General features: G+C 50.2%; 1 protein-coding gene across 2 annotated transcripts in view; it reads right to left on the bottom strand.

Moving 5' to 3' along the window:
* PSTPIP1 (proline-serine-threonine phosphatase interacting protein 1) overlaps positions 1-11,241 on the bottom strand; it is a 46,795-nt gene extending 35,554 nt beyond the window's left edge. For both annotated transcript variants that reach the window (XM_042941321.1, XM_042941322.1), the window contains exon 1: positions 10,780-11,241. In XM_042941321.1, the coding sequence (XP_042797255.1) occupies positions 10,780-10,815 (36 nt within the window). In that variant the 5' untranslated portion in view covers positions 10,816-11,241. The remainder of the gene's footprint in view (positions 1-10,779) is intronic.
* Positions 11,242-12,942: the final 1,701 nt, after the last annotated feature.

The raw sequence follows: 12,942 nt of genomic DNA, 5'->3' as shown, positions 1-12,942 counted from the left end.
TTCCCTGTCCATAGCCAGCCACACAGGGCCTCTCGCCACATAGTTTGTGGGTGACCAGCCAGAGACTAGAGGCCAGCACTGATGGTCCACCTACTTACCCTGCACATCCCGTTCCCCTAGTTTCACCCCTCCTACACACCTACACCTGCCAGGGGATACCCTACAGAACACCACCCCAGGAGGAAGCCCAGGCAGTGGGATGTGGGCAGAGCTCAGGCATTGGGTTCTCGTCCTGGCCAGTTCCATGAAACAGGCAGTGCAACCTTGGGCAAGTCACTTAACATCCTGAGCACAGAGCCCCTCCTGTGTAAAATGAATGTGAACATATTGCCCACCTCTGGGCTCTAGGACTAAATGAAATAATACATGGAGGAGCCCAGCAATGGGCACCCTGACACTTAATGAGCTCCTGGAAAATGGTGGCCATGGTGATGAGTACATATGAAGTCAAAGAAAGGAAATAAAAAAGGAAAGCTAGGTGTGAATCTTAGCTGTGATACTTATTTGGACTGGTTGCCTCTAATCTCTCAGACTCAATTGTTTTTATTTGTAAAGTGGGATGAACACTTGCACTTTGTGCCCTCACAGGGCTGATGCAGGGTGTCTTTCTTTGTGGCCGTGAATTGCTCCTCCTTTGGGCTTGAGACTTGCTCAAGATACAGAGATGAAGCCCTGGAGCTGCAGAGGAGCCCCGTTCCCATCCCTACGCCTTTTCCTGAAGGCAGGGACAGACCGCTGCAGCCTCTGAAGAAGGCCCTGTGGCCTCCTCTGCCAGCCTTGTCAGGTTCTGGATCTCAGAGCTGACCCTGGGTTCTGGGTGCTAGCTGGGCTCCTGCACCTGCAGGGGGTCTGCACGTGAAGCTCCTTGCCTTTGCAAGGCCATTAACAAGCATGTTGCCACAAAAATCAATTTAATACAGACAAAGAGTCAGGCTCAGAGAGTGGAAGGACTCACCAGGGCCACCCTGTAAATGTAGTAGAATCAAAGCAGGGCATTAGCTTCTAAAGGCAGTGTAAGAGACAAAGATGGCACCTTCTACAGTAATTTAAATCGTATGGTACTGTCATAAGGATAGGCATATAGACCAATGGAATAGAATAGAAAGCCCAGAAATAAGCACATATATGATTTTCCACAAAGACATCAAGGTCATTCAATGCGGAAAGGAGTCTTTTCAACAAATGGTGCTGGGGAAAGTGATATCCACATGCAAAAGAATGAAGTTGGACCCAGTCTTTACACTGTATACAAAAATTAACTCTAAATTTATCCATGGCCTAAATGTAAGAGCTAAAACTGTAAAACCCTGAAAAGAAAACATAGGAGAAAAGCCTCAAAACACTGGACTTAGCAATGATTTCTTGGATTTGACACCAAAACCACAGATAACAAAAGAAAAAATAGATAAATTAGATTTCATGAAAATTAAAAACTTATGCATCAAAAGACAACATCAAGAGAGTAAAAAGATAATGCCCAGATTGAGAGAAAGTATTTGCAAATTATATATATGATAAGGGATTAATATCCAGAATATATAAAGACTTCTTACAACTCAGAAAACACTAACAAAAGAGAGAGAGTATGAGCAGGGGAGGGGCAGAGAGAGAGAGTTGAGAGCTGTCCACACAGAGCTGAGGACACAGGGCTTGATCGCAGGAACCATGAGATCACAACCTGAGCCAAAATCAAGACTCGGACGCTTCACCGACTGAGCCACCCAGGCACCCCAAGAAATGAAATTCTGATGTCTGTTGAAACACAGATAAACCTTAAAGACATGCTAAGTGAAATAAGCCAGACACAAAAGGTCAAATATTGTATGATTCTACTTATATGAGGTTCCTAGGGTAGGCAAATTCATAGAAAGAAAGTAAGAGACGAGGGAAGGGAGATGAAGAGTTACTGTTTAATGAGTCCAGAGTTTCTGCTTGGGATGATGAAAAGTTCTGGAAATAGGTAGTAGTAATGGTCGTGCAACATTATAAATATATTAATGCTGCTGCATTGCACGTTTAAAAATGGTTAAAGTGTTGGGGCGCCTGGGTGGCTCAGTTGGTGAAGCATCCGACTTCAGCGCAGGTCATGATCTCACGGTCTGTGAGTTCGAGCCCCATGTGGGGCTCTGTGCTGACAGCTCGGAGCCTGGAGCCTGCTTCCGATTCTGTGTCTCCCTCTCTCTCTGTCCCTCCCCCACTCATGCTCTGTCTCTCTCTCTCTCTCTCTCTCTCAAAAATAAATAAACATTAAAAAAATTTTTAAATGGTTAAAGTGTTAAGTTTTATGTTATGTATATTTACCACAATAAAAAAACATAATCGTAGATTATAAGGTTAAAAAGCAAAACGAAACAAACCTCTACCCTCTATTCATTCACAAGTGAGTCAAATGAGGTCACCTAAGTGGTAAAAGCCAGCTGTATGCTGGTTATCAGCAATGGCAATGCATCCAGCATCACAATTATCCACGCCAACGGTTCTCAACCCTGGCTGCACTTTGGAAACACTCAAGAACTTAGGAAAATACTGATGCCCAGCCTCCCACCCTGAAATTCTTATGTAATTGACCTTGGGTGTGGCCTGGGCATTGGGATGTTTGAGAACAACAGTCCTACAAGGTTTGGCTCCCTGTCACATTTTCGATATTATCTCCAAGTACTACCCACCTCGGTCATTTGGCCTCAGTCACACAGGTCTCCTTGTCCCTTGAATATGTCAAGCACTGTCCTGCCTCAGCCCGTCATCCCCTCTTTCCTTCCCAGTATGGCTCAGCTTCTGTTTTCCCATGTCCACTGCTGGGAAACCCTGAGTCCCATCTGGCCACCCCATCCCTGCCTTGGCTGTGGTCTCTGGAGCTCCAGCAGGCACTTCCTGTTGCCCAATAGTGGGTGCTGTCAACACCAGCGGAAGGGGCTGTCATTCCCCCACGTTCTCCTCACCCACTGCTCAGAGTGCCAGGTCTTAGCGAACCACCGCACCTCCCAGTAACCCCCAAGGGCTCTCTGACCTAAGCCTGAGAAGGTAGCAGCCAGGTCTAGACCAGCAACCCCAAAGTCCACCTCGGTGGTATCCCCAGTCCCACATCCCCTCTGAGATTTCTGCCTGCAAAACAGGCATAAGAATACCAAGTTCACAGAGCTATTGTTGGAAGGAAATGCATCTTGTCATTTGAAGCCATGGGAATGACTCTCTGATGGCAGAATTTAATGTGTAATGGTGAACAGAGTTGGGGAGGCATTCTGGGAGTAGGAGGATGCACATACGTGGCTCACCCTGTAGTGTACATGCAATCCTAAGTCTGGGTCCCTTAGAACCTGTTTCTGGTCTGCTAACTCCCCATAGTGAGCAGCAGAAGGTGGTCCCCTTAGTGCTGCCCTTAGCCTCCTCATCTTTAAAGCCTCTGTCTTAGATGAGCATCACTCTGACATCCCACATGAGGAATCTGAAGTTCAGAGAAGGGAAATGATTCTCCCCGGCCCAGCAAGTGAAGGTGGAGGCTAGGAGAGGCATTAAAGAAGGCCTGGAGGGAGGAGCTGTTGGAGTGAGTCCAGGGAAGAGCCCCAGCACGGGCAAGCCCCCAGGGCACAGGGTGCTACTCTCTCTTGCTGGAAGTCCAGGCAGTTTCAGTTTCCACACCAAGTTCCCTTCATTGTGTGGTTTGCGGCATCAGCTAGACTCTGGGTGAGGAGGGAGGGCATCCCGCCCACAGCCTGCAGCTCCTTTTCATGATAGGAAACATCCGCTGCTGGAGAGGGTGCAGGGAGGCAGAAGAAAGCGTCTCTGTCACCTCTTAAGGCCGGTCAGGACCTTTCACAATCTCCAGTCACTTTCCTACCAGTCGCCCTGCATGAGCCTGTGGGCCAGAAAACTGCCTTCCAAACCCATTGTGCCCACTCCCCACTTCCACACCTTCGTCCATGCCATTCCTTCCCCTGGGCTGCCATCTGCCAGCCTGCCTTCTCCCAAATCCTTGCCTGCCCTCCATAGTCCAAGCAAGGCCCTCCCGCTCCATTCTGGGGGGCTACCCCCGTGGTGTGTAGTACACAAATCCCAGGAACTGGAGTGCAGGGGGTCATTGAGAAGCAGACCTTGTTTTCCACCAAGAATAAAATTGAGGGTGACCAAGGCTGCTGTGGCCAGTAGATCCTCCAGGTGACCTCTGCCAGCCTCACAAATGCACAGCAAGCATAACCAGAGACCTCTGCCTCCTTCTCACACCATCAAACAGCTGGCCATGTCCTGGGAAATAGGCACAGATGAACCAAGTTCTTGGGCCCCAGGGGGACGATGTACCACAAAGTGCACACAGAGTATGTGCAAGAGGTAATGCTATCAAACCACAAATTTCACTTAAAATCTCAGGCTTGAAAACAGCAGTTGCTTAGTTTTGTTTTCAAGTATTTTCCTTTTAATGACATACATAATCTGTGTTCACTTACAGAAAATTAGAGGGGAAATGGAGAGAAAAATAACCCTACTTCCAAAATGACCGAAATCAATGTCAACATAGAGAGTCAACATATACAATGTCATGTATCCTATAAGAATTATAACTGAACCAAGAAGAAACTAGTCAATCTCCTTGAATTCAGAGGCAGAATATGATGGTGTCCAATAGACCTGGGAGGGAGTCCCTGCTCTGCCCTGGACATGTGGCCATGGAGTAGGCCCGCCCATGCCTCCATTCAGGAGATAGGAGGACATTGACAGAGAGAGTCTGTCCTCACTCCTTCAGACGGCCATGGCCAAGGACACACTGGGAAGGCATTTGGTAGCAGCAAAGGCAGGACAGCTAGGGCCTCCCTCTCCTACCTCCTGCACTGTCTACAAGCCCCTGATGCTTGGGAGGACCCCTTCCCCAGCCACTGGCCTCCTTGGCCTTCAAGGCCATAGGGGCCTGCCCTGCTGCAAATTCTTGAACAAAGTCTGAGCAGGCTTCAGTTCGTGGCAGAGCCCCTCCAGGCCTGGCCCTCCCAGCCCCTTCCAGGCCACTCCGGTCCCTCCTTCCTGCATAAAAAGGCTCCTGCCCAGCTAGAGATGCGGTCCCACTATCTCACTCAGGAATGTCTCTTCTCCTGGGAATCCACCCAAGAAAATAATCCTCAAGTGAAAAATTTTGATACACAAAGATCTACCCAATGCATCACTGTCTAGAGTAATGAATAATAGGCAGCAGCAACCTACATGTCCAACAATAGGGATTGGATAAATGAATCATACATCTACCAAATCCACAAGCTGGACTGTGTAGCCATTAACAATGGTGTTTTGAAACGAGGAAATCACACCCACACCCACACATGTTCAAAATGGAATTATGATGAAAAGAGGCAGGAGCGTCCACAACAATGTGAGTATACTTAACCCTACTGAACTGTACACTTAAATGTTAAAATGATAAATTTCATGTTAAGTATACTTTACCACAATTAAAAATAAAGTTTAAAGTGAAAAGGGGTGCCTGGGCCGCTCAGTTGGTTGAGCGTCTGACTCTTGATTTCAGCTCAGGTCATGATCTTGCCGTTCGTGGGATTGAGCCCCACACCCAGCTCAGCGCTGAAAGTGTGAAACTGGCTTGGGAGTCTCTCTCTCTCTCTGTCTCTCTGTCTGTCTCTCTCTCTCAAAAATAAATAAATAAACATTACAAAAATTAAAATGCAAGGAAAAAAGGTACAGGAGAATACAAAATTGTGTACACAATGTGCTTGCACCTATGTCAAATAATGTTAGGGAAGCAGAGCAAAATATTACCAGTTGTCTTTGTGTGATGAGACTAAGGGTGCTTTTCTCCTGGCTTTCTCTATTTTCCTACTTTCTTCTTAGGATCTTATATTTATTGATTTTATTTCTTTAGAAGGTATGTACATAGCTTTAAGGGCTCAGAACAGAGTAGGTATCCAATGAGCATCAGCCTCTCCTGATTTTCTGTGAGGCCCCAAGACAGTGGTTGGCAGGTCCTGGGGTGGGGGACAGGCCAAAGTGGGGCCTCTATCCTAAATGGGGAACCTCAGAGTCTCAGAACTGGGAAGGGGAAGAGGCAACAGCAGCTGAGCCGACACAAGAGGGGAGGGATGGGCCCATCCTCAGCCCCTGTGTATCCCTGGTGAGTCATTCCCCCACCCGGAAAGTGGTGCCTTCCTCTGTGCTCTGTCTGTTGGGGAGCTCAGCCCCTCCCAGGATGACACAGAGGTTTCCAGATGATGCTAGAGCCTAGCCTCAAAGGGGAGAGATGTGACTACAAGTCAGAGGGAAAAGTTCAGGCTTGCTCCCTCTGTCCTCTTTGGTGGTCCATCTTACCCCTTAGGGGTGAGATGTCACTGTAATATATGTGGCCCATCCTCCTCAAGCCCTTACGTTTCCTTTTAACAACACCAAAAGGGATAGGATGTGGATCTCAATAAAACCTGGTTCAAAACTAGATTTTCCTTCTTAAAACAATACTCAGTGGCTTCTTCGCAAAGCCTGGGAGGGAGCCAGAGGGTGGGATGGGAAGGTACAGCTCAGAGCAGGGCACCTCGTGCCTGGCCCAGTTATTAGGGAACCTCAGTGTTCAGTGTTGGACAGTAACTTCCTTGAAGGCCAGTCTCACTCACCTGATTGGATGTGGGGGTGAGGGTAGGTAGGGATCCAGCTTAGACCACCTAGCAGAGAATACTGCTCAACAAATATTTGTAGAATAGAACTCAAAAGAAATGAAGGAGAAAATGGGTTCAGGAAGGCAGTGGAACCATGTTCATGCATTCATTCTACAAACATAGACTGAACACTGTCCCTCGCTTGCCAGCCCTGTGTTGAGAATTTAGACAGATGTTTTCTGCAATAGAGTTTGGCTGCCTGCTGGGAGCCGAGACACTGGCAAGGAGACACTGGGAGGTGAGGGGCAGGACCTTGCCTTTTTTGGGTTTCTGTGCCCGTCTGACTCACTGCTGGGCAGGTTATATGAGATCTAAACCCTTCTCAGCTCAGGCACCTGATATTCTTACCCTCAACTTCGTCTCACTGACAAGCCCCACTCTGAGGCCCAGCCACTAACTTCCTGCAAAGCTGCGATGCTTTTTATCATTTGTATGTGTAACAGAAATTAAATTATCCCTTCCTTCCCCCTGTGGCTAGTCCACCCCTGCCTCACTCCATAGTGGCCTGCATCTGAATGTTTTGCCACAGAAAATAGCAGGCTATAAATAAATACTGGGTAGTCACATTGATAAATTAGAAATACAGGCCTGTTGAGAAACAGAACTGGCCTGCTCCCACACTGAATGTTCCCATCACTTCTGAGCCATTATGTCGGCTTTTTATAATTTTTTGGTCTCCCACCTTGCTATCAGCTATCAGCTATCTGTCAAGCTGTCTTTAACAGTTCATATCACTCATCAATGTATATCATGTTCCATGTAGACCCCCTCTAACTGATACATCTATAAATTAAAAGCTTGGGGCCCCTGGGTGGCTCAGTTAGTTAAGCCTCCGACTTCGGCTCAGGTCATGATCTCGCAGTTTGTGAGTTTGAGCCCCGCGTCGGGCTCTGTGCTGACAGCTCAGAGCCTGGAGCCTGCTTTGGGTTCTGTGTCCCCCTCTCTCTGCCCCTTCTCTGCTCATGCTCTGTCTCTCCTTCTCTCTCAAAAATAAATAAACATTAAAAAAATTTTTTTAATTAAAAGCTTGTTAAAATTATGGGTAAAATTAGAGTTCTTAAGCCCTAAGTAAAAATTATGGGGCATCTCATATGATTAAAGTATATGAGCTTTAATATAAGCTCTTAGCTCCTCAGAAACCGCTTGTGTTTCTCTTACTCTGAGCTAGTGCCAGGAATGGGGCTACATACCACCTGTGTTCTGGATGGTTGAGACTGCCGAATAACTGCAGTGCTATGGTGTTAGACATGATCCTTCTAGTTCATGGGCTTCCTTCCACTATTTAAGACTACTCATTTTGAACTGCTAAGCTATGGAATGGCTTGCCTTGGGCTGGGGTAGGAGGAAAGATGGGGGAGGGGCAGGTTGGGCTCTGTCCCTAGTATTTCTACAGCAGTAAGATCACTGTCTTTTGTTTTACAGATTTGTCTGTAAACTGAGCTTCAAAATACTTCTATAAACCTCGTCTGATCTTCTTACTTCTCTGGGAGGTAGGAAAAACAGACATTTTCCCTCCAATTTGCTGATGTGGCCCAAAGACCCAGTGATCTACTGTGTTGATAGAGGGTGTTGAAGCACCTTGGGTGAGAGCCCAGACACTGGAGCTAGCCTGTCAGGGTTTAATCCCCACTGTGTGACCTTGGGCAAGCTATTTAAGCTCTGTGCCTCAACTTCCTCCTCTGAATAATAGAGATAACAATAGCATCTACTTCATCAGTTTAAGTAGATGAATAGATCAACAGTCCTGAGAACAGTGCCTGGCACTTCTTTAGTACAAGTAAGTGTCATTTGTCCTCATGGGCTGAGCTGAGCATCAGGGAGAGGGGTTAGAATTCAGAGCCCTGGGGTCAGTGATGATGACCATGACCTCCTGGTGTGTTTGCCAGGCTCAGGGTGAGAGGCTCCCACTGGGCACTTCTCTCTGCTCTGGCCTTGCCTAGGCTATACCCTCACTCCAGTCCAGGGAGCCAGCAGGGGAGGAGAGGAGGCACTGGAGGTCTTGAAGCCTGCGATGGCTCAGAGGTGGGGCAGGCACAAAGCATGGCTGGATGTCCCTTAGAAAGCCACCACAGCCGCAGCTCCTTTATTGCTGCTGCTGCTGTCCCTGCCACACCTTACCCACTCTTATGCCATCCCCCACTGCCCAGATCCTGCCATGGGGGCTGCTCCTTGCCAGAGCTCTGCCCTCAGGAAGGTGGGGCCAGGGGCCCTGGGGTGGGACAGACGTCCTAGAGGTGAAACGATCAGGGTCTCCTGGTCTGCCCTGGGCTACAGAGCACCCTGGATTTCCAGGCCCTACCTCTTTCCCCCACTTTTCACTCTAAGTCACAGCAGAGGTGATGACTCACTGCCCCACCCCCTACTGCAGCCAGCACCCCTTCGAGAGGACCCAGTTACCAGCCTGGTACTTGGGCTGGGCTGAGCCAGGTCTGCCTCCATTGTTTTCTCTGGACTGAGCCCACCTCTTCTTTGTAGAGATGGGGAAACAGAGACCCAGAGAGGAACGGAACGGGTACCCTCCCCAGGTGGCCCTCTGCCCACTGTGTGGTCAGGGCAGGTGAGAAGCAGGCCACTCATATGTTGGCCACAAGCCCCAAGCAGAGCACGGCCCGGAACGGAAGGAAGGCCTAGCTTGTTAACTGTCATCCTCCTAGCCACAGGCCCCAGGAAAGGGCCCAGGGAGGGCCAGGATATTGTCTAAGGCTGAGACGGCTGAGTGAAGGACCAGGGAGTCCTCTGTGTGGTTGAAGGGAGGCACCCTCAGGACAGCCTCATTCCCCAGCTCTAACCAGAGAGGTCTCTGCTTTTTCCCATGAGCTGCTGGGGACAGCCAGAGCTTGAGAAGCAGAGGAAAGATAGAGGCAGGGCTGCTAAAAAGCTGAGGGGATCTGGGGTCCAAAGTGGGCTTGCAGGCTGTGTGGCCCATGCCAAGCCATTTCACCTCCACAAGCCTATTGCATGCCATCATTTCATGGGGGAAAGGATTTGAAGTATGCTTGCACTGAATTTAAGAAAGTTAGCAAGGAATTGCCCAGCCGTGCTGCCTCCTTAAAGGACCCCTAAAGTCTGCAAAGAAGAGAGGTTATATCAGGAAAAAAGAACTGTCATTTGATTACATTAGATCACCTTTTTAAATCCTCCCATTCAGTTGAGATGCTTATTAATATTTATCTGGACTGTATAGCTGGAAAAAATGAGGCTCAGAGAAATAAGATAGCTTGTCCAGTCTCTAAGTAGCAGGGCCAAGATCCCAATTCAAGTTTGTCTGGTCCCCAAACCCATGACCACCCCCCCTCCCTCCTTCACCTCACATGGCCTCCTCAAGCCCCTATCCATATATTAGATTTTCCTTTTTTAAAAAATATTTTTAGGGGTACCTAGGTGGCTCAGTCAGTTAAGTGTCCAACTTCGGCTCAGGTCATGATATCGCAGTTCGTGAGTTTGAGCCCTACGTCAGGCTCTGTGCTGACAGCTCAGAGCCTGGAGCCTGCTTTGGATTCTGTGTCTCCCTCTCTCTTCCCCTCCCCTGCTTGTGCTCTGTCTCTCTCTCTCTCTCTCAAAAATAAATAAACATTAAAACAATTTTTTTTAATTTTTTAAAAGTTTATTTATTTTGAGAAAGAGAGCGTAAGTAGGGGAGGGGCAGAGAAAGAGGGAGGGAGAGAGAGAGAGAGAGAGAGAGAGAGAATCCCAAGCAGACTCTGCACTGTCAGCTCAGAGCCTGATGCGGGGTTCAAACTCATGATCCCCAAGATCATGACCTGAGCCGAAGTCATACGCTTAACCGACTGAGCCACCCAGGCACCCCTAGATTCTCCTAAAAAGATCCTGCAGTGGGGAGATGGTCTCTCAGAGAAATCAGGCCTGGGTGTTTAGAGGATATCCCTCCCCCACCTCACTGTGGAGAAGTTTGCAGAGAAATCAGCACCCCAGGCCAAGGACCCCCTTCATCTTCCAACTCAGAAGGGACAGAAGCCCGGGTCACCTCCACAATAATTAAGACCAAAACATCAACCGCTATATTTATGAGCAAACCTCCTTCCTGGAGCCACACCCCCACCGGCTGCCGAGGGGGAAATTTCAGTGGAGCCAGCCTCCCCAGAGCCCATTCCACTTGTTCAATGCCCCAGCTGTCTTCACTCACCCAAAAGGCATCTCTGAACTGAAGCTGGGGCATCATCTTCAGGCAACTGCCACGGCAAAGCTTGCTCTCCTGCCACAGACAGGGCTGAACGAGGGCCAGGAGCCAGGCGCACCGTCCCAGTCCCGACAGGGCTGGCCCAGGCCCCCCCTCTCTGGCCGGCACCGTTTGCAGCGGCTCAGAAGGCAGCCGCAAGCCAGAGAGGAGCTGCCGGAGGGAGGAAAAGGGCTCAACCTGTTTTGTTTGGGGCTAGAATCAGCAGCAAAATGAGGAAGGAGCAGTACCCTTCCAGGGATGGGAGGGCGGGCCCTGGTGTCCGGCAGGCCCCTTGCCAACCCTGTGGTGATGGAGACACAGTCCAGGCTGCAGGACTGAGAGCAGGGATGCCAGCCGCAGTAGCCAGCAGGAGAGGCAGGCTGGTGCACAGGCCAGGCGGGAAGGCAGCCTGGGGCCTGCGCAGGAAGGTTTGTGCAACCTCCCCCCCCCCCCCACCCCGCCCGGGGCAGGCACCGGGCCCTCACCCACAGGAAGTGGAGCCGCGGTGCTCCCTGGTGCAGCCCCGCCTGACACCTGCCACTCTGCTGCCCGCCTCCACTTGCCCCCTTCCAAAGCCCTAGCTGGGCCATTCTCAGAGCCCATAAACTTAGGGAGCCTGAAGCCCACCGAAGGTGTGGGTGAGGATGGGGCAGGAACCCCAGTGCTGTCGCCCACCATCCCAGCCCCATGGCCAAGCCAGGTGCAGAGATGCTAGATCTCCACTCCCCAGCAGCAAACCATACTGGAGGGCTCACCCAGGTCCAGGACATCACTATCACTCATCAAACCCTGGCTGCCTAGTGCCTCAGTCCACAGTCTGCCCTCAAGGAGCTCGCAGCCTGGGGGCAGACAGCCCTGTGCTATTGTTGGGTGGGGGTGGGGGGCAGGGGGGTGGGGGGAGTGGAAGACAGAGATGGAGTGACTAGGTAACTAGCAAGGGAAAACAGCCTGAGGTCTCATAAGCACTGCCCACACCCCCACCCCACCCCCCCCCCCCCCCCCCCCCCCCCCCCCGCCAAGTCTCCAGATTACACACTCTCTGGGGCAGGAAACCTCCCTCAGGAAATGGAGTCTTCAGGCTGAAGAACGTGGTTGAACTGAGAGACAGGATTATGAAGGCATAGTGTGGGAGTCTGAAAACCCAGGCTGAGGCGCCCATTTTTGTTTTGCCTGGCCCCTACACTTTAGTGGTCGAGGGACCTTAATCGACCCTCTAACTCTCTGAGTCTCAGTTTCCCTATCTGCCACCACCACCCCGTCCCCCAACTTTGGAAAGGAGACAGTGTTGAGAACATTACTGGGATTTCCAGTTTGGCTGGGCAGATGCTGGGGGCACTGTCTGGTACCACCTTGGAAAGAGCCCTGGGCTGCAGCCCCGAACACAGCCCCAAAGAGCCAGGGCCTGAATGCTCAGCAGAAAATGCCGGCAGGGGAGCCTGAGCCCAGGCTGGGTAGGCAAGAAGGGATGAGTCAGCCTTGTCTACAAATCACCACCCTCACCAATGCCTCCTTTACCACCGACTGAGGTGATAAGACAGATGAAAGCTGGTGTGCAAGACAGCTAAGCTCCCAAGTGCCAGTTCTGTGTGCCCAGACTTAGAGATGGGGCACACCCATACTTCTGAAATAGCCGCCCAGGAGAGAATACTTCAGGGAGAATTGTAGAGCAGTGGGGCTGCCCCTGGGAGTCCCCTACCTCCAGAACCCTTAGGTTTGAGCCACTAAACATCTTCAGCATTGAAGGCACCAAGCCAGGTTTTCTGTTGCTTGCAGCTGATGACAGCTAATGGTGTAAATATCACCTTGAACTTTGAATGCTGAGGCTGCACCTTATCCTAACGGCAGCTGATAGCACTGACTCAGCCTCCCTGGCCTGTTTTTCCATCTATCAATTGGGGTGATGCCTCTAGTTCTGGAGGCAGACTAGAAACCCTATGGTAACAGGAGGTTACCATTGGCAGAAAACTTCACAGCCAGGTTCCTTCCCCTGACTCTCCAGGGGTTCCTCCCATCACCCTCAACAAATTTCTGTTCCTAACAGGCCTTTTCCCTTGCCCCAGAGGTACCCTTCTCGCTGCTACACTTTTCCCCTCTGTTCTCCAGCCTTCCTCCTGGCATGACTTCCTTGAC

Source organism: Panthera leo, chromosome B3 (assembly GCF_018350215.1).
Source record: "Panthera leo isolate Ple1 chromosome B3, P.leo_Ple1_pat1.1, whole genome shotgun sequence".
Lineage (NCBI taxonomy): Eukaryota > Metazoa > Chordata > Mammalia > Carnivora > Felidae > Panthera > Panthera leo.
The sequence above is the reverse complement of the archived record's forward strand: the minus strand, read 5'-3'. Positions and strand labels throughout refer to the sequence as shown.